The sequence below is a fragment of the Rhincodon typus genome, chromosome 41, assembly GCF_021869965.1.
Source record: "Rhincodon typus isolate 14 chromosome 41, sRhiTyp1.1, whole genome shotgun sequence".
NCBI classification, from domain to species: Eukaryota; Metazoa; Chordata; class Chondrichthyes; order Orectolobiformes; family Rhincodontidae; genus Rhincodon; species Rhincodon typus.
Window position 1 is genome coordinate 11,306,127 of NC_063372.1, and position 21,074 is coordinate 11,327,200.

Sequence of the window (21,074 nt, forward strand, 5' to 3'; positions counted from 1 at the left end):
CTGGAAAAGCTCAGCAGATCTGGCAGCATCTGTGAAGAAAAATCAGAGTTAACATTTCAGGTCCGGTGATCCTTCCTCAGAACTGGTCTGAGGAAGGGTTACCGGACCTGAAATGTTAACTGTGATTTCCTTTCACAGATGGTGCCAGACCTGCTGAGCTTTTCCAGCAACTTCTGTTTTTGTTTGTGAGTAAGCAGCCTTAGGCTGCTCAATGATTTTTATTAAGGTCGCTTACTGTTTACTTTGGTCCTGATATATAGTTGAACCCTTCAGAAGATGAGGAGAGCACTTATCTATATGATCTGGTGGTAACAGTGGCCCACATTTTAGATCCTCGGGCTGGTGGAAATCTTGTGGCTCATATTAAGGTTGGGGAAACGTATCATCAGCGAAAGGAGGTATAAGTATGGATCTATATTCCTAAATCAACAGGTCTTGAAATTGTCATGTTTTAGTGTGTCAGTGGTATTATCAGGAGCAAAAATGCTATTTATTGAACATTATAGAACGTCTTATGGGCAAAATTCTGTCTGCTTCACCTTTCGAAATAAAACTTTTTATTAACTGTTAATCATGAATTGCTATCAATATAATTGAAAAGTGTTTGGTATAGTTTGTACTTCAAGTTATGCTGAATTGAATTGCAAGGAAACTTCTTCCAAACACTCGTGTTCGCCCCAGTCCCTATCCTGCCTTAAACTTAAAACTACCAAAAAATGTAGTCACTTTGATTTTTATGGATGCGTATCTAAATTTATGGTGATTATTTGAAAGAATCAGTAAGATTGCCTTCCTTTTCTGCCACATTATTTTGGCTGCCTGATGTTTTTCTGCAGCTGTACCGGGAGTGGCCTAGTCTGCTGTAAATGTTGCTGTGGTATCATATTTTATTAGAGGGGAGAAACTAGATTTATGAAATGTAAAGAAATGAAATACCAGCAGATTATCAGTTGACCTTGGTGCAACCATCTCAAAATTCTTTCCACAGTCCTTCCAAAACTCTGGACAATGGAAGTAAACTGAAAATCTTATCATGTGAGATTTCAATAAGCAGAGATGGTGATTTGCCTATTGGCAGTTGCTTGTTGTAAAATGTGACAGAATCTTTCCATTTTTAGAAGTCATATGTTGGTAGTTGGGTCGAGGTTTTATCTCTGAGCCACTACCACCACTTTAGTTTATTTTCTTAAAATTTATTTTTATATTCTTCCCCCCTTGGACTCAAGTTTCCATTAAAGCATCATTGAGGGAAGTATATCAATGCAACTCACTAGCAATGCCCTTCCTGTATATTCATAGTAACATTCTTTGCAGTAATTACATCGCTTTTATTTGAGTAACTGACACTGTCCTTAGGCATTTCCAGGGACTCCCGTTATAAATCCAATGTGCAAAGGTTTCCCCAGTGCAGTAATGTCTGAAAATTGCTGCCTTAAGGCAGGATTTATTATATATATCTCATGCAATATTTTTGTGTTTTAGGGTGTCACTCATAAACAGTGGTATCTGTTTAATGACTTTCTCATTGAACCAATTGACAAGGTAATAAATTGTTATTTTCAATTATGTTATTTTGAAACAATGTTGAGGGGAAAGGAAAACAAAAGAATTCTGCTTTCTTCTATTTTTCTTCATATATCTTTTGTGATTTTCCTCTAAGTATACAGGGGAACACCAACTTACAAACATGAATAAATACATGGGGGTATTAACTGCAATTTCTGTTTTTGTGTCATGGATGTGAACATTTTCTGTACTTCTGAACACCAATTTTATATTGTCCTACACTGTGTTCTGATTTGTAAATGGATTCAAGAACAGAAACCGTTCACAACCTGGGGACTATTTGTACATAAGAAATCTTTCACCATGATAAGTTATCTAAATACATGCATACATACCATGAAGATAGTTAGTCTAGTCTAGAGGAAGTAAACTGGTTATAATCAAGAGAATTAGTAAGTGCACTGCAGTCATGAGTGACCCAATACTTTACGTTGTGCTGAGATTCAGATTGCTGTGACTACAGGGAACTGAGTTCAGCCTTGAACTTCGACATGCAGAGAGAAGATCACTTTTGCACAACTTCTGGTGATGTAGAGTAAGATGGTGGAGGGCAAAAAGATGCATTCCCACAGAGCAAATATGTATTTATGTTCATCAGTGTTGACTATAACAAAGTGAACAGCCAAGTACATCTGAGTGACTTTGCCATACTGACATAATGCAACTTTGTTCTCTGATTCAATGTATAATATGGTTTCATTGTTAGTGACCTGATTGGAAATGAGAAGGAGAAGGGAAAAGATTCAAAATGAAGGCTAACAGCTTCTCAGACATGAAAGATCATTGTTACGCATTAGTTAACAGAAGCTAACAGAGTAATGTTGGCAAGAGGCCTGCTGAATATAGCACCTGATTAACCACTTAGACCAGAGTATCAGTACATGCCACATGGGAATCTATGGAGGCAAATTATTTTGAATGAGTGACCAATGAGAATTTTTGGAATATTGTTCGGATTGCAGTTTACTTGAGAGTTGGCATTTATTTTTTGCAGTGTGAAGCTATGCAGTTTGATTTGAGTTGGAAGATCCCCTGTATTCTGTACTACGCTAGACGAAATTTGAATTCCAAGTATGATTTAACAAGTAGGTAACATTTATTGAATTATTGAATCATGAATTGTTGACTAGAGAAGCATAACGTCATCTAGACAGGGGCATTAGTCAGTTAGCTGATATGGTTAGAGCGTGGTGCTAATAACACCATGGTCATGGGTTCGATCCCCATACTGACCAAGTCTTCAATCCTCCATCAACAATTGCTTTTGCATGATGCGTATCTTTGCAGTGATACTGTGGGGCCATCTCAACTTTAGTGGGGGACGACGGTGGCTCAGTGGTTAGCACTGCTACCTCACAGTGCTAGGGATCCAGGTTCAATTCCACCCTCTGGCCACTGTCTGTGTGGAGTTTGCACGTTCTCCCCATGTCTGTGCGGGTTTTCTCCGGGTGCTCTGGTTTCCTCCCACAGTCCAAAGATGTGCAAATTAGGTGGATAGGCCATGCTAAATTGCCCATAGTGTTCAGGGATGTGTAGGTTAGGTGCATTACAGGGGTAAGGGTTCAGAGGGTTGGTGTGGACATGTTAGGCCGAATGGCCTGTTTCCACATTGTAGGGATTCTAAGATTTTAGAAGAAGCCCAAATCTACTGTCCCTTCCCTCAGCTCCTCCCTCTCTTTTTCTCTTCACAGCGCCCCAAACTCACAATTGCATGTTTTCTGTATTGTTTTTGTATCTGTTAGATCCCAAACAGTGTATGAGTAGATAAAGTAAGAACATGTGGGTCCTCCTGTTTGATAGCCATCTCAGGCAGAGATGCTTCATAGAAATATCCCAGATTTGATGACAAGTATCAGATAAATTTGCTGACATCAACGGGGGCGGTAAATGGGTTTGCTACAAATAGCTTCAGCTCTCCCAGTGCCCTTTTTGGGAAGAAGGGGAGAAAGCTGATGGGGAATTGATTAGCTGGGGGGTGAACGAGAAACCGAGACTTCATAGATCATGCCCTAAATTAAAGTTCCACCACCACCTTAGTTTGCAAATTTAGGCTACAATGCTTAATATGTATTTTTTAATCATTTTAGTTTGAAAGAACACCAACAGTTGTGGGTATTGTCTGCTGCAATGTGGAGTAATCTGTTTGTAACAGTTCTCCGTTATCTTTCTGGTTATTTTCTGTGGTAGTTGGTAAGACGTCATTAGACCATAAGAAATTGAAACAGAAGAAGGCCATCCGGCCCATCACACCTGCTCTGCCATTGAATAGGATTATGGCTGATCTGACAGTCCTCGCGTCCGCTTTTCTGCCCTTTCCCTGTAAACCTTGATTCCCCTACTGGTCAAGAATCTATCTCAGGCTGAAATATATACAAGGACTCTGCCCCCACAGCTCTTTGTGGCAAGGATTTCCAAGGCACCTCAACCCTCTGAGAGAAGAAATTCCTCCTCATCTCTGTCTTAAATTGATACCCCTTTATCCTGTGACTATGCACTCTGGTCCTAGACTCTTTCACAAGGGAAATAACTTCTCAGCATTTACCCTGTAAGAATCCTATCTATTTTAATGAGATCACCTCTCATTTTTCTAGACTCCATAAGTAGCAGCTTTTGCTCTGTTTTTCAACAGTACATTTGGTTCGATCAACTCCCCGCAGAATAATGCCTAAAACATAGATGTGTACCAGGCAACCAGAGTGTGCTTCATAAAGGCAAAGCAATTTTTTCAGTTTTTTTTTTATATATCCACTGCTGAGATATGGGCATCACTGGTTGGGCCAGTATTTATTACCCGTCCTTAGTTGCCCTCAAGAAGGATGTGGTGAGCTATCTTCTTGAGCCACTATAGTCCATTTGGTGTAAGTGCACCCACAGTGTTGTTTGGCAGAGAGTTTCAGTTAATTCCAGGGAATTCCAATTACTAGTTGCTTAAAATGTTGGTGTCAGTTGGAGTTCTATGCCATTAGGAGAAGGTTTTGAACACTGCAGCATTGTTCTTTGTGAACTATTTAAAGTGGACTGTTCATGTTTGTGATTATTATTTTATCTTTTTCTCATTCTGACATTTTAAAATTCCTTCTTTATTATTATTACATGTAATTACCATCACCAAAACAGATCAGTCAGTCCAATTGGTCTTTTCTGGTAACCTGGAAAATACAGCTGGCTTTTTCTAATAAAATGATCAAATACATCTCTTATCTCTGTGTCTAATTCAGTCTTTGTATTTCTCACAAAATGTTTTGAATTAAATGCACCAGTAAAAATTCCAGTTTTTGACTAAGTGATAAATATCTATTAAGTGTGTCTGAAGCACTCAAGTCAGCGGTGATGTCTTTTGAATAGTGTGCATAGTTTGCCACTTTTTTTATGTGGGAAGTATGAGGCACCTATTTTGTAAAAGGTCAGAATGCCGGAGTCAAAACCTGGCTCAATTTTGTAATCCTGTTTTCGATTTGGGAACATTTTCCTCATACAGGTGAGTTAAATTTGCAATATTTTCACATCTCTAGTTCGTAACTGGACTAGCTAATTATGTTTTGTATTTTATATTTTGATATTTTAACTTTTTATTTCATTTGCAACCACAAAATGATTTTCTGCCTTTCAGTAAAAAATCCAATTGAAGCAAGTGTTTTGCTGGCAGAGGCATCTCTTGCTAGAAAGCAGCGAAAATGTCACGCAACTTTTATTCCATTAATGCTGGATGAAATGCCCCAGCCTAGTGATTTAGTGGGCTTGGATGCAGAGTTTGTCACATTGAATCAGGTATGTATGTTAACTTGGAAATACAGCTAGTTTAACATACCATCCTGGGGAAAGTATCTTTATTTTAGGTGCAATTAATAATTTATTTATATGGTGTTCCAATTTTACCTAGAATTTTCTCCCTACAAAGATTTTTATTGACCACTTATCTGCTCTCCCTCATCTCCATTGCCCACGTTAGGAAAGTAAAATGGTGTGAGCAATGAATTTTTTTCCATTAACTGTTAATGACACCAATCTATGATTGGTGAGTGGCAGAAACGTATTAATGTAGTCCTTGTGGAAATGTTGGACAGATGTAGGGATACCTTTTTTGTGGTTATGCACATTGTCTGAGCACAGTACAGGAGCTTTTCTCCGTATCTAGGCCATGCTGTACTTACTGTATACCTGCTTGATGGTATTGAGTCACAAATATTCCATTTCTGAGCAATGAGTGTCACCCATGTGCTTTTTGTATATGATCTCCCTTTTGAGACCAAAATACACCAGGAAGTTTAACTTCGGCAGTGAGGAAACTGCTAGAAATAGTTATTTAAGGTAGAATTAGCAATCATATAGAAAAAGGTGGTTTGATTAGGAATAGTCAGCATGGATTTCTAAACGGGAAATTGTGTTTAGCTAATTTGCTAGAATTTTTTTGAAGAGGTAACAGAAAGGGTCAATGATGATAACACTGTTAATGTGGTATAGATAGATTTCTAGAAGGCGTTTGATGCAATGCCACACAATAGTCTTAAGAAAATTTATCGGTCATGGTACAACAGGGACAGTGGCTATGTGGATGCAAACTTAGCTGAGTGTTGCATTGAAGCAGAGTCAACATTGCTTCATGAAGGGCAAATCATGCCTGACAAATTTAACAGTTCTTTTGAGAAGGTAACAAGCAGGATAAATAAAGGGGAAGCAGTGAATATATTTGAATTTTCAGAAAGTGTTTGATAAGGTACTATGCATTAGGCTACAGTAAGAGCTCATTGTGTTGGGGGTAGTATATTAGCATGAATAGAAGATTGGCTAATTAATAGAAACAGAGAGTTGGGATAAGGGGGGCATTTTCAGGCTGGCAGCCTGTAATAGTGGAGTGCCAGAGAGACTGGTGCTAGTGCCACAATTATGTACAATATATATTCATAACTTGGATGAGGAAAGTGAACATACTATAGCCAAGTTTGTGGATGACAGAAAAATAGGTGGGAAAGCAAGTGGTGAGGATGACAGAGTCTGCAGGGGAATATAGACAGGTTAAGCAAGTGAGCAAAACTTGGCAGGTAGAATATAAATGCGAGGTTATGCACTTTGACAGCAAGAATAGAGGAGCTGAATTTTATTTCAATGGAGAAACACTGCAGAAAGCTACAGTATAGAGCAATTTGTACATGAATCACAGAAAGCTAGTATCCAAGTTCAGCAGGTAATAGGGAAGGCAAACGGAATGTTGGCCTTTATTTCAAAGGGAATGGATTATAAAAGTAGGGAGGCTTTGCTAAAACTATACAAGGCACTAGTCAGACCTCACCTAGAATACTGTGAACAGTTTTGAGTTCCTTATCTAAGGAACCGTATATTGGCATTGGAGGCAGTCCAGAGAAGGTTCATGTGGCTGATAACGGGTCTAGAGGGACTGTCTTATGGGGAGAGATTGAATAGGTTTGACCTGTACTCATTAAGAGTTAGAAGAATGAGAGGCAACCTTATTGAAACAAACAAGATTCTGGAGACTTGACAGGGTAGATGCAAAAAGGTTGTTTCTCCTCGTGGGAGAGTCTACTACCAGAGGGCATAATTTTATTTCACGAGAAAATTGTACATTTATATCAGAGATGAGGAATTTCTTATCTGGGACTGGAGTACATCTGTGGAATTCTTTGCTGCAGAGGGCTGTTGAGGCTGGATTGTTAAGTATATTCAAGGCTGAGGTTGATTTTTTAAAATCAGAAATGGATTGAAGGGTTTTGAGGAAAAGGCAGGAAAGTGGAATTGCAAATGATCACATCAGGCATTGAATGGCATAACAGACTCAATGGGCTGAATGGCCTACTCCTGCTCCTATATTTTATGTTCGTGATCTGAGTGAGCGAGTGTGTGCACCTTGTTGCTAGTGACCATGTCCAAGGTTGGAACATAGCTGCTTGTGAATGTAACTCAAGGGCTGATATTGGGAAGTGAGAAACCCTACATACTGGAGACTGAGTTAGAAAACTGAGTTATACATAGTTCCACAATGCAAATGCTTATAACTACATGAAGTGTATATTTCAAATAAAAGCGAAACACTGTGGATGCTGGAGAATTGAAGTAAGCGTCACATTGGACTCAAAAGTTAACATTGTTTATCTCTCCACAGATGCTGCCAAACTTGCTGAGTTTCTCCAGCACTTGATTTTATTTTAGGCGTATCTTTGTTGTTTATCAACAGTTTAAAGTGAAATTTATGTCTGTTTGAAATATCCTTTGTCTGTTAACTAATCATTGAAATGTGTTGATTTCAAATGGTTTATTACAGTAAAAGTTGTAAAAAGTGAAATTTTAGCCAGCAGTTTTCGTTGCCATTGTGATGTGTGCATTCCTTTCTTTTTAAAGTTTCCAGTCTCTATGGGCATCATAATAATGAGTTTCTTTGTTTTCTATGAATGTTCCTCAGTGAAGTGAAATCAGTTTTGTTTTAGAAGCCGTTTGTTAATTATTCAGCTATTAAGATTACTATCAAACAGTAGTGCAGATTGTGAATAATTGGGAATATGACATTTTTGAAAGAAAATTCTAAATAAAAAACTCCAGTTTAGGTTAGTAAAGCTTGTTGCTTTGTTGATTTGTGATGTTTTTTGTAACTTGATATTCACAGGAAGAAGCAGAACTGCGTAGCGACGGAACAAAATCCACAATCAAACCCAGCCAAATGTCAGTTGCCAGAATTACCTGTGTGCGAGGTCAGGGACCGAATGAAGGTGTTCCGTTCATTGACGATTACATTTCCACACAGGAGCAGGTAATGTGATGAGCAGCGGTTTTGCTGATCTTGCTGTCTAATTCGGGTGACCACTATTCTGAAGCTGATGTATAAAATTTTGAAATAACTCATTAGAACACTCAAATTAACTTCTTGTCAAACGCTGTATTCTCAGTTTTTAGTCCACTGAGCTTGTTTTAATTTCTTTTGGCAAAACTGAGAGGCACCAAATAAGGATCAATCACCTTCACAGGCAGGGACTGCCATATGTGTGTGTAATGGGTTTGGAGTATGTGTATTCTAGGATTGTCTGGTAAGTCGGGTGGGTATGGTTCCTGGGAAACTATTAACTGCAGCAGAGCCCTCTGAATTCTCTGATTTAATTGGATACTTCTGGAGGACTCCAGCTGCTGGGGAATTGTCAGTTGGAATCTTCACTTTCCTGGAGGCTGCTACGTTGGGGATTCTGCAGGCCTATGCTACAGAGACAGCTGTCTGGCCATCAGAAAATTTGGGTCATAGTTTCTTTATATTCTGTCTTTGGTCCCTCTAGGACATCCTCTTTCTCCAGCACTCTAATGTCTGCTTAATCAATACTGCTACCCCTCCTCATTGTTTTCCTTTCCAGTCTTATCCCTTTTCCAACTTTCTTGAATACCTTGTATCCAGGAATAATGAGTACCAGATTCTGTTCTTTCTTGAGACAGGTCTTTGTTTTTGCCACAACGTCATATTCCCACTTGGTTATCTGCTTCTAGCTCACCTTCTTCACCATATTCTGTGAGTTAAAATACATGTACAGAAATCCAAATTTACATCTAATCACATTCCCTCTTATTCTGACCCCATTTAATGCCTTACTGTTCTTTTGTGCATGTTACTTTCCTCTCTAGCATGACCTCCTTGGTTCTCATAGCACTGCCAAGTTTGTTCAAACCCTTTCCAATAACACTAGCAAACTGCCCTCAAGGACATTGGTCCCAGCTCTGTTCGGATGCAACCTGTCAGACCTGTATAGGTCTTACCTCTCCCAGAACTGATCCCAATCTTCCAGGAATCTGAAGTCCTCAATTCTGTACTATCTTTCCAGTCACACATTCGTCTGTTCCAGCATCCCATTTCTAGACTCAATAGTAGCACCAGGAGTAATCTAAAAATTACTACCTGTACCGGCCTGCTTGGTAGTTTCTTTCCTTGTTCCCTAAAATCTGCCTGCAAGACTCATCCCTTTTCCTTCCAATATGGATATAGGCCGTGACCTCTAACTGTTTACCCTTGTCCCTCTGACCGTGACCTCTGACTGTTTACTGTTCTCCCTCATTATGCTTTGCAGCCTCTCAATTATATCCTTGACTTTGGCACCAGGAAGGCAACATACTATCTTGGATTCACATCCGTAGCCGCAAAACTGCTTGTATATTTCCCTAACTATAAAATTACTCGCACCATTGCTTTCCCAATTCTAATTTTCTATCTAAAAACTGTCCTGTGTAATTACTCCACAAGTTTGTTTTTTTTTTAATTAGGTTGTAGACTACCTGACTCAGTATTCTGGAATCAAACCTGGAGATCTTGATGCCAAAATTTCATCCAAGCACCTAACCACCTTGAAGTCAACGTACCTGAAATTGAGATTCCTTATTGATGTTGGAGTAAAGTTTGTGGGACATGGGCTGCAGAAGGACTTCAGAGTCATAAATCTTATGGTTGGTTTGAAAAGTTCTCAGTTCTTAAACAGAATACTTTAGGATAAACCAACTGTACTGACATCCTGTACTTGTGGACAGCTGGTCTGCCAGCACCAAAAAGAAAAAAATATGCAAAGGTATAAAAATTAAGTGTTCATTTAATATCCCTAAGAGCAAACAACAGATTAAGGCCATGTATTCAGCAGCATTTGTTTCCTTCAAAGGGAGACTACCCTCTGTGATCCCTTAATCTTTTTTATTTACAAATTCTGGCAGAGTGCAAATTGGTCATTTTTAGGGGGAGCCCATCTGACATCATTTCCAAATGTGGAAGTAAATTGGGTTTCAGTATGAGTTGAAATAGGTTTGATGAAAATATTCAGTAGAATTCATTATGCACTCATAGAAACAGGACGAGGCCATTTAGCCCTTCAAGCCTATTCTGCCATTCAGTGAGACCACAGCTGATATGTAACCTAATTCCATATACTCACCTTTCCTCCACCATCCCTTTGGCTAACAGAAATCTTAATCTCAGATTCAAAATTAACAACTGACCTAGCATAGTTTGTTTTTAAGGAAAGTAATTCCAAACTACCACCCATTTTTGTGTATTTTACTTTGCTGAAAGTTTTAACTTCTTTTTAGACTATGTTCTCTAGTCCTTGACTCCCCAACCAGCAGAAATAGTTCCTCTCTATCTGTTCCTCTTGATATAACTTTGATTGAATTAGCCCTTACCTTTCTAAATTTCAGTCCTAGTTTGGAAAATTTCACCTTATAACTTATGCTTGGAGTCTCAGTTTGGCGGGGAGGAGTGGAAAGAGATCAGTTTGCTCATTTGGCTAGGTATCTAGAGTGTGGTGTAGAATAACACCAATGGCACAGTTTCAATCCCCAGCTGTGGTAGTTCATGGTGGCCTGTTGCTGACTATGGCTATTTTCCATTTCTAGTCCAGGTAACATTCTTGTAAATCTGGGCTCAGAACTGCTCACTATTCCATGTTTGGTCTAATCAGGGTTAGCTCACTGGTTAACATCACTTTTTGTTTTTAACATGCTGGTTGTTATTTATTGCCCATCCCAAGTTGCTTTGAGGGTTTTGAGAGTATACCACATGTATAGGCACAGTGATAGGCGTGGCAAGTTCCCTTCCCTAGAGGATATTGATGAACCATTTAGAATCGTAATGGCTTCCAGGATTGTCTGGTGCTCATGCACAAATTGCCAGAATTATTAAATGTAATTTCACAATTTGCCATGGTGGGATTTTAAATCATGACTGAGTGGCAAGTCCAATGCCAGAAACATAATGTGAAAATAACTCCAAGACTAGCTTATTTAAGCTAGATTCATTGGCTGTTTCTTTTTTCTGAGACACCACTAAGAACTATCCTTTCTCTTAATGGCAGAAAGGTTGTTTTCTCCCCTCCATGTGTCTTTTGAAGGCGTTGTTAGAATGAAATTCTGTAGTTGCTGATATGATACAAGTTGTAATTTTTCACAAGTTTGAATTGAATTGAATGATTTATTGGCATTTGTATTTAACAAATAGTGAAAAGTATAATAGGTGTCAACCATAAGTGTTGGCAACAGAATTGATTAGAAGGCAAATTGGAATTTGAAGCTGATCTTGACTGACACTTCCTGTAGGGATCGTTGAATAATAGATGGGAGTTGGAATCCTAATCTATGCCAGCCCATGGGTGCTGATAAATGCAGTGACCTTATCACAATCCCAGTAGCATGTGACTACCACACATTGCATTTGACAATGGGTTCATATGTTTTAAAGTGGTGAAAATATGTTGAAAATAATTTTCCAAGCGAACATTGCTAATGTGGGAGGTTCCCTCTTGGCTGCATCTATTTGAAAATGAATTGTAAAAGCTTCATTCTGTGGAATATGGCAGGAGGCTATTGTACTCTCTGTGATTGAGCTGCTGACTGTGATGTCAGTTCAATGTGATACAAGCTGACTATGGTGCATCTTGTAGAGTTTGTATTAATATTGCAATAACCATAATGTTCAAAAACACTGGTATAAGCAAAGATTGAAGATACGTAATCAGTGTGAATTTCTAGCCTGAGGGAAGACTGTTGAATAGGTTTCCATGACAAGTTTGTACAGGAGCCACCAGATCTATTGTGTGATTTCAGAATTGAAAAAGGCAAGTTTCAGAAACCAGATCAGTTTAGTATGGCGCAAATGTAATTATTCCTCCAGCTCAAAGAAATGTTCAGTGAGTAGCTTTTATAAATTTCAGTTTGAGACTAATCTACTTTTCTCCTTATTTCTATCTTCAGATACCAAAGGAGCAGGTGATAGACACTGTGTATTTGTTTCACATGCCTCGGAAGAGGATGATTTCATTGCGTTTTCTTGCATGGTATTTTCTAGGTTTGTATTGGTTACAGTTTAAGATTTTTAGCTTTTGTTAATATGTGTAATTCCAAATGTCCTTATAATCAGATGGGGCTCGTTGTAAGGTATTATGATTTTTGCCTGTGTTGAGATCTCTGTAATATATTGTATTAATTCTACAGTTGAATGGAGCCATATATAGGAGAAATATAGTAGTTCAGCTGTGACTTTGCTGTCTGCTTTGTAGTAGTTAAGCAGTTTTGACCAGGAAAGTTGACCTGATCTATATTGGTTTAGCTGATCTCAAATGGGGTAGCAGTAGGGAAACCAAAATTTGTATTTATGATCCTGGAGTATTAAAGGGGAAAGCAGCCATGAGTCCAATTCCTGCATTCCATCCTAGAAAGCACACGTTGAGAGAGGGCCTGTACTTGAGAGGAGGACAGGACCAGTCTCAACTGTAATATTCTTCACTGTCAAATACTTGCTGATAATTGCCATTCAAACTCTCATGACTAATTACCACTTGGTTATTGGTAATTGACGCCAAAGCCCAGTGAGGAATCGGTGCCTGCAGGAGAGGAGGGGAAAAATTAGGCAAGAAAATATTTGAGGAACTGATACCAAGCAGTGACAAAGTTCTGCTAAACCTTTGTAAATCTCTGATCAGAGCTCAGCTCAGGCATTGCATCCAATTCTGGGCACTGCACTTCATAAACTGTGTCAAAAGCTTGGAAAAGCTGTACAGAATTTACTTAAATCTGGAGAAACTGACTTTTCTTGTATTGTTTCACTTCTTTGACAGAGCTCAAAATTCAGGGTGAAACGCATGACAGTATCGAGGATGCTCGCACAGCGCTACAGCTCTACCGCAAATACCTGAAATTGACTAAGCATGGTATAGATGTGGACGAATTCCGGAAAATACTTAAAGGTCTCTATGAGAAAGGCAGAAAGATGGACTGGAAAGTACCAGAACCAGAAGGAGAGGTGCAGAATAGTCCAAAAAGTAAAGTACCATTTTTATTTCCTTCTATGAGTGACAATGTTTAATTAGTGCATTGTACCAAATTTCAGTCTTGAAAACCAAATTGTTAAGGAAAAGGGTTATGTACTGGAATTCCCCTCTAACAGAGATTGATGAAATGAAATCAGTGTCTGTTGGGTGTTGCAATCCTGCATTAGCTGAGTTTGGGAGTTGAATCCAGTTCATGGTTGACTTGGGCGCACAGCATAAAACCACCCCTAATTCAGCAAAAAATGGCAATCTCGGAGTCCACAAGAAGGATGGTGTGAGAAATGGAAACATGTCATGCCAGTAGAGGGTGCTTTTGTGGTTCAGGAACTTTTATTCTTTGTCTAATTATGCTATAAGAAATCCAGAACCTTAACTTTACCTCTGTTCGTTTGCCATTGGCCTATTTCTTATTCTCTGTGCAACTGTTGAGAGCTGTTTTTTCTGCTATCATGTCCTGCCCTCTGGAAGTCTTTCCCCAAATTCCTCCAGCCAGTTATATCCCATTTAGTTTTCAAAAGTACCCCCCACCCACCCAAAAACTGTTCTCTTTGATTGCATCTTTGTCTCCTTTCTGAGTTTTCTCATTTTTTCTTTCTTTTTTTTCCTGCTTTGTAAAACTCTTCAAGATCTTTCTTCCCGTACTTTTGAAAAATGTAAGTTGTTAGTGCTGATACTGGATGTCCAAATTGGAAAATGTTCTCTTTCTAAGCACTAACATCCCTTGCTGAACACAAAAAAAAGGAAAGTAACAGAACTGGATCTTAATTTGAAAAATATATTCAAAGCTGATTGGCTCGAATGTTAAGTGCAGCATTGTATTAGTACAAAGATGTTTCCAAAATTGACAGTTGAACTGACCTGCAAAGAATTTGTTTATTTGCTAATGCATGCCTGGGTTCATGTTATCTGCTGAGATTATTCCAACCATCTATTACTGCTACAGTATGTAACTTCTCTTGAGTTAAGTTCAACAAGATGAAGAGTAAAATCATATAGCACAGAAGGAGACTGATTATTCAGTCTTTGGAGCTATCCAATTACTCCCAGTCTTGGGCTCATTCCCCATAGCTCTGTAATTCTTTCTCCTTCAAGTATATATCCTGCAGTACTCTTCAAAATGTAAATTTGGGGGCTGTGTGCTGCACTACTTCAGTATTGATATTCTGGCTTCTTACCTCTCACCCTTAAAATGTGGTTCTGTGTTGCACAGTTTCAAAGTTGGATAATGTGATGATTGGGGTATTTATTCCCCTAGCAGCAGTCTATACTGTCACTTAATCCACCTGGAGTAATCTTTTTGGAATGTTTTTCATAAACACTGATATTTGCATTTGGTCATTGAGGCTGTTTGCAGGCATAAGGTTACGGGTTCTTGTGAACAACAGCCAGCTTTACAGATATAAGTTTGTTCAGTTGGTTGTTCTTATACTTGAGCCAGAAGGTAACGGGTTCAAGCCCTGATCCAAAACTCTAGCTCTCCCAGTATCCTAGCTGACATTTTGCCAATGTCACATTTCCTGATTTTTCATCTGCTGTGTTGTTTTTGGGACCTGTGATGCGCAAATCATCTGCTATTTTGCCTTCAGAACAGTCACTGTACTGCAAAAGAAAGTTGTTGGCTGTAGAGTGCTTTAGGACTTCCAGAAGATGTAAAAATGCGCTATTCAAATGCAAGTTTGTTTGTTCTTTGGCTAAGCATCTTTTGTTTTCAAAACTTAAAACTATTTTTGTTTTTAAAACAGTCCTGTTTCTATTTCTGAGGTATACTCATGCCAGCACTGTACGCAGCTGAGAAGACTGTTGTTAGGCATATACTAACGTTGCTGTATGGCCAACCAGGGAGATTAGAATCATAGAATCCCTACAGTGTGGAAGCAGGCTATTCAGCCCATCAAGTCCATACTGATCCTCCGAAGAACAGCCCACCCAGATCCACACCCCTACCCTATCTCTGTTAGCCTGCACATCTTTGGACATTCATAGAAATGCTTAGTGTGATTCCCTCACTTCCTGTAGGAAAGCAGCTGGCCTGCTCTCCAGACTTCGTAGTTGTAATCTGATTAAGTCTGGAATGCTACATGCAATAAATCAGTGGTTAATACACATCTGGATCTGGCTTTGAATCCTCCTCAGACTAATGGAATGAAAGTCTCTATTGCGATAGCTGCAGTATCAACTTGCATGCTTTGTAGGTGCATGCCCATAGGACGGAACAAGCCTTAGCTGGTACTAAATTATCAGTTGTACGCAGAGGCACCAGTAGCTGGTATATCTGTTATCATCATAATGGATCTTAGGGGAAGCTGTGTCCTTGATTAGGATCAGTAGAAACTGCTGCAAGCTAGGCTGTTGGTAAGTTTACTTTTTATTACTCATTTGTCTTACAGTCTACTGGATAAGGCTTGGTATGAGGTTTAGCACAGAGCCATCTGTAGTCATATGATCTCTGACATCACTACACTATTTACATGTTTGACATTAACCCTTTACACTACAGTTTGGGCAATAGAAGTGTCTCAGAGGTGCAATTTTGCGCAAAGTAGAGGAGGCTCTACCCTGAATCTGATGTGTGCTTAATGCTGAATCTGCATGTAAAATGTGGAACAATCTTCCATTACCCAGTATATCTTTCACCCTGATAAGCGCAAATCATTGGAATCTGCTTTATATGCTTCTCTTTACCCATAATGAGTTGATGGGGCTTGTTCTTGATGGGTTTTTAATGCAGATTCTACACCTTCAAGCTTTTCTTTTTGTCTTAAATTAGGCACCCAGTTTTCCCACCTCTGATGGGTTTATATTGTGAAGACATATGAATGAACTATCTAACCTAATGAGGAGCGAATCCTGCAGCATTTGAGGGGGAAAAACATTTGTATTTTTAAGATTCTGGAAGAAACTGTTTTCTAAATGGAGACTGCGTGGAGAATGCTTGACATGTCAGAGTATTAAATTATATCACCAACGAATATTGATCTGAGTGGCCGAGAAATGGGGAGGAAAATCAGATTGTTTGGAAAAATAACAGTAACAAGTCACTTTTAGTCAAATGTAAACTGAGATGTGTTTTGATATGAAAACAGTAAATACTGGAAATAATTAGGTCAGACAGCATTTCTGGAAAGAAAAACAAAGTTAATGTCTCAGACTAATGCTGCAACTGCACTCGCCCTTACTGAGGACCAGCATTCTGCCAAGGCTTCCAAATCTCCAGAGGTTTCTCTGCAAACATTCCATTTATTTTTATGAGCTATTTTTCACTTTTTTCTATTTAGTTCCTTTTTTTGTTTCCTTGCCTTTAAAAACAAATGCCTTCCTAGATCTGTGCTCCAAGGTCAGGATGATTTCCCAGTGACAAAGAAGGCAGGACGCTTGATCCAAATAGCCCTGACATGGCTAGCAGACTTCAAGATTTTAGTAGCTCTGCAATTGAGTGGAAATCAATAAAACACTTGTTTGTTCCAGGAAAAAAAGGGAAGAAAATACATGGGGTTCATAAACACATACATGGGGTTCATAAACACATTCATGGGAATATTGTCATACATTGTCATCAGATTGCATGTGCAGCTATTATTCAGTGAAATCATTGCTTTGCAAGAAATTTTAGCCTTCCCCGCTGTAGAGATTGTGTTTTAAATACTGTCATGTTGACGAAGGTACCCCACATTGATTTTAATAGTTCAATAAAATATTTTAGGTTGTTTTATGAAACAGTACATGGGAATGATGCCATGACAGCATTGTCACCGTGGTGACAGTCCACACTATTCTCTTAGAATGTTTTTACTGTGCCCTCCCAACTTCTGGCCAACAGGATCTTCAGCTGCTACATTGCTGAGGTTCCTGAAATTCCAGGGCTTTTGGAAATCATAACAACATTTTTGAGCTTACAAATCATTGTCAAATGGCTAGCAATTTGTATATATGGTGTGAGACATAGTCAATATTCTGCACTGTTACATCTGCATTAATTACCTGCATTGGAAGGAACAACATTTTGCACTTCCTATCATACGATTGGAAGCTCTTTTTAAAAGTTCTGTTGAAAAGCCTCTGGTCTACCTTTGTTCTCTTAATGTAAGAATAAAAGCTTTATTTTTAAATAAGTTCCTTATGTGGTTCTTATCATTTCTTCACTCATGTTTCATTCTTTACTGATGATTATCCTGCTGTAAGTAAAATTACTTACTGTGCCTGAGTTAAGGCTGCTCTTGCATGCAAAAGTCAAATGTATCAGTTTGTTAGTTGGTCTTTTTAACTCAATTCATGTTATCTATTGCACATAAACAACTGCTTTACTCAAAAAAGAGTAAATGCTGAGAAACAAATGTGTGTATTAGCTGCTCAGAATCTTAAATCAGGATTTTTGTCATAAATGCAAAACTATTTTCGACATCAGCAATAGGAAAATATTTGACAAGACGATGGAATTGTTTGTAAAATTAATACCGAAATTATTCAATTAAGAATTGGTACTGTATATATGTGTGGGAGTTGATGTAAACAAAAATATTTTAAAACAAGCATACTCCGTCATCTAAGAGTTCCTACATCAACACAATCTTTGGAAACCAAAAGGTACAACAAATAACCAGTAAAATGTAAAAATATTGTTAATTAAAGCAACCCTTCTACAACTTGCTTGACTGGGAAGGTGCTAACTACAAGCCAGCCATATCTGCAGGAAGAAAACAAAAATTTTTGCTCATATCTTCCCGTCGCCAGATTGTTACAGACCAAATGTACAACCCAGCGTCCTGATGAGCTCACGTCTGTGAGATTTGCCTGGGAAGTTTGAACTTAGAATGGTCAATTCCCCTGCTCCTTGGGAGCCTTCAAAAATGTCTCCAAACTTGAGTGTTTGAGTCGAAGACTTTGGACAATTCCAATGCACATTTCTAGGTAGTTACACAAACAGAAAATGTTACACAAAACAATTCTAGTCCAACTCCTCAATAACTATATAACTGACTTCCCAGCTGCTCATACTGATGCCCTCCAATTTGACCCAGCTACCCTGCTGACCAGAGCTGACTAGCACCCACCACCCGACTACTGTCACCCACCCTATCAATTTCATTCACCCAATTTACCACCCTGCCCATTCACCCTCATTTATCCATTCATCTATTCACTGCCATTCACACTGGACATTTAAACTTACCTAATAGCAGCTCGTGTTGTAAGAAGGGGATGTAGCTTGTCTTTTTCTTCAACCCATCCAAAACAGAACAGCTTTGCTACGATGGAACTTTTCGCAGGGCTGTGCATTTCTGAAGAAGACGGGATCAAAAAAACCCAGTCAGAAATGGCATTAAGTGTGGGGTCCTAGTTATTGCTGCTTCACAGAAGATATGGGCAAATCTTGTAAAATGTTTATGGTATAACATTGGGATAGGTCTAAAATCGGGTGGTCATGGCATCATTTTATAATGGGAAGTGCTGCATGAGGAAAACTAGCCTGTAATGTGGGAGAGATGAATTGTGTTTACTGTTTTAAAATTGAGTTGATTCCAGAGTTTGTTTCTTACATCATGCAGTAAATTAAATCAGAGTGAGCTCTGCTGCCATTTAGTCTGTATTGAGGTTTGTAGAAATGAGAGTTTTTTGATAAGTTAATTTCTTAGCGTTATCAAATTCATTTTGAGTGTTGTGTTTGGGATATGCAAATGAATTAGATGCCACTGTATATTTGTGACAAAGGTTATTGTTTTATCTGACTGTTTCTTGAAATGTAAACTTGTTTGGTTTGTTCTCTCTCTTGTCCCTCAAAATATGGCCATCAGTTTTCCTCATTAATTTTATGAGGGAGGGAAATTGCAGGCCAGTGTGCACAGTGGAAAACACTGTCAGGACTGACTGTTGATGCAGTAGTACAGTATCTCACCTGAATGCCATTCTTCATGCAAGAGTGTAGTCAGCAAATGTCAGGCTATTCAGTGTTTCTTTAAAAATGAATTCTTAATATGGGTGACATTGGCATCAGAGGAGGCAATGGCCGAGTGGTATTATTGCTAGGCTATTACTCCAGAAACTCAGCTAATATTCTGGGGAGCCAGTTTGAGTCCCACCACAGCAGATGGTGGAATTTTAACCCTATTTTTAAAAAATCTAGAATTTTTTTTCTAAATCTAGAACCTAGGCACGAAGAAAAAGGCAATAGCAGAAACAGTCCTGTCGACCCAACGAAGTTCTCTTTAGAAACATCTGGGGGCTAGTGCCAAAACTAGGAGAGCTGTTTCACAGACTAGTCAAACAACAGCCTGACAAAGTCATCCTCAGAATCATACCTTACAGATAATGTCTTAGACACCACCATCACCATCCCTGGATATGTCCCATTCCACCAGCGGGACAGACCCAGCAGAGGTGGCAGCACAGTCATATTTAGTCAGAAGGGAGGTGCCCTGGGAGTCCTCAATGTTGACTCTGGACCTCGTGACGTCTCGTGGCTTCAGGTTAAACATGGGCGAGGAAACCTCCTGTTGATTACCACATAACATCATCCAATGGCTGATGAATCGGTACTCCTCCGTGTTGAACAACACTTAGAGGAAGCACTGAGGATGGCAAGGGCACAAAATGCCCTCTGGGGGTAGGATTTCAATGTCCACCACCAAGAGTGACTCGACAGCAGTACTACTAAGGACATAGCCGCTAGACTGGGTCTGCAGCAGTGGGTGATGGAACCAACAAGAGGGAAAACCATACAGAGGCGCCTGTCCATGATAGTATTGGTAAGAGTGATCGTCGCACAGTCCTTGAGGAGATGAAATCCCACCTTCACACTGAGAATAACCTCCGTCATTTTGTGTGGCACTATCACTGTGCTAAATGGGACAGACTTTGCACAGATCAAGCAACTCAAGACTGGGCATCCAAGAGGTGCTATGGGCCAGCAACTACAGTAGAATTGTACTCCAGCACAATCTATAACCTCATGGCCCGGCATATCCCCCACTCAACCATTACCATCAAGCCAGGGGATCAAACCCTGGTTCAATGGAGAGTGCAGGAGGGCATGCCAGGAGCAGCACTAGACATACCTGAAGATGAGGGGTCAACCTGGTGAAGCTACCAAACAGGACTATTTGTATGCCAAACAGCATAAGCAGCAAGTAATAGACAGAGCTGGGTGATCCCACAACCAATGGATCAGATTTTAGCTCTGCAGTCCTGCCATATCCAGTTGTGAATGATGGTAGACAATTAAACAACTCCCAGGAAGAGGAGGAGGCTCGACAAACATCCTCAATGATGGAAAAGCCCAGCACATCAGTGCAAAAGATAAGGCTGAAGCTTGCACAGCAATCTTCAGCCAGAAGTGCCGAGTGGATGATCTATCTCAGCCTCCTCCAGTGGTTCCCAGCATTACAGATACCAGTCTTCAGCCGATTTGATTCACTCCACTTGATATCAAGAAACAGTTGGAGATACTGGATACTACAAAGGCTATGGGCCCTGACAACAATCCAGCAATAGTACTGAAGGCTTGTGCTCCAGAATTTGCCGCTCCTCTAGCCAAGCTGTTCCAGTAGTTACAACGCTGGCATCTACCCAACAATGTAGAAAATTGCCCAAGTATGTCCTGTACATAAAAAGCAAGACAAATTCAACCCAGCCAATTACCGCCCCATCAGTCTACTTTCGATCATCACAGTAAAGTGATGGAAGGTGTCATCAACAGTGCTATCATACAGCACCTGCTCAGTGACG

The 21,074-nt window shown here is 39.4% G+C and overlaps 1 protein-coding gene across 1 annotated transcript in view; it reads left to right on the forward strand.

Annotated features, from left to right (window-relative positions):
• The window catches only part of pan2 (poly(A) specific ribonuclease subunit PAN2), a 69,546-nt gene extending 52,082 nt beyond the window's left edge, over positions 1-17,464 (forward strand). Inside the window, exons 19-27 of the mRNA XM_048618872.1 lie at positions 261-398; positions 1,483-1,542; positions 2,561-2,651; positions 5,177-5,334; positions 8,180-8,323; positions 9,811-9,990; positions 12,280-12,373; positions 13,143-13,346; positions 16,123-17,464. Of these exons, the coding sequence (XP_048474829.1) occupies positions 261-398; positions 1,483-1,542; positions 2,561-2,651; positions 5,177-5,334; positions 8,180-8,323; positions 9,811-9,990; positions 12,280-12,373; positions 13,143-13,346; positions 16,123-16,145 (1,092 nt within the window). The 3' untranslated portion in view covers positions 16,146-17,464. The remainder of the gene's footprint in view (positions 1-260; positions 399-1,482; positions 1,543-2,560; positions 2,652-5,176; positions 5,335-8,179; positions 8,324-9,810; positions 9,991-12,279; positions 12,374-13,142; positions 13,347-16,122) is intronic.
• Positions 17,465-21,074: the final 3,610 nt, after the last annotated feature.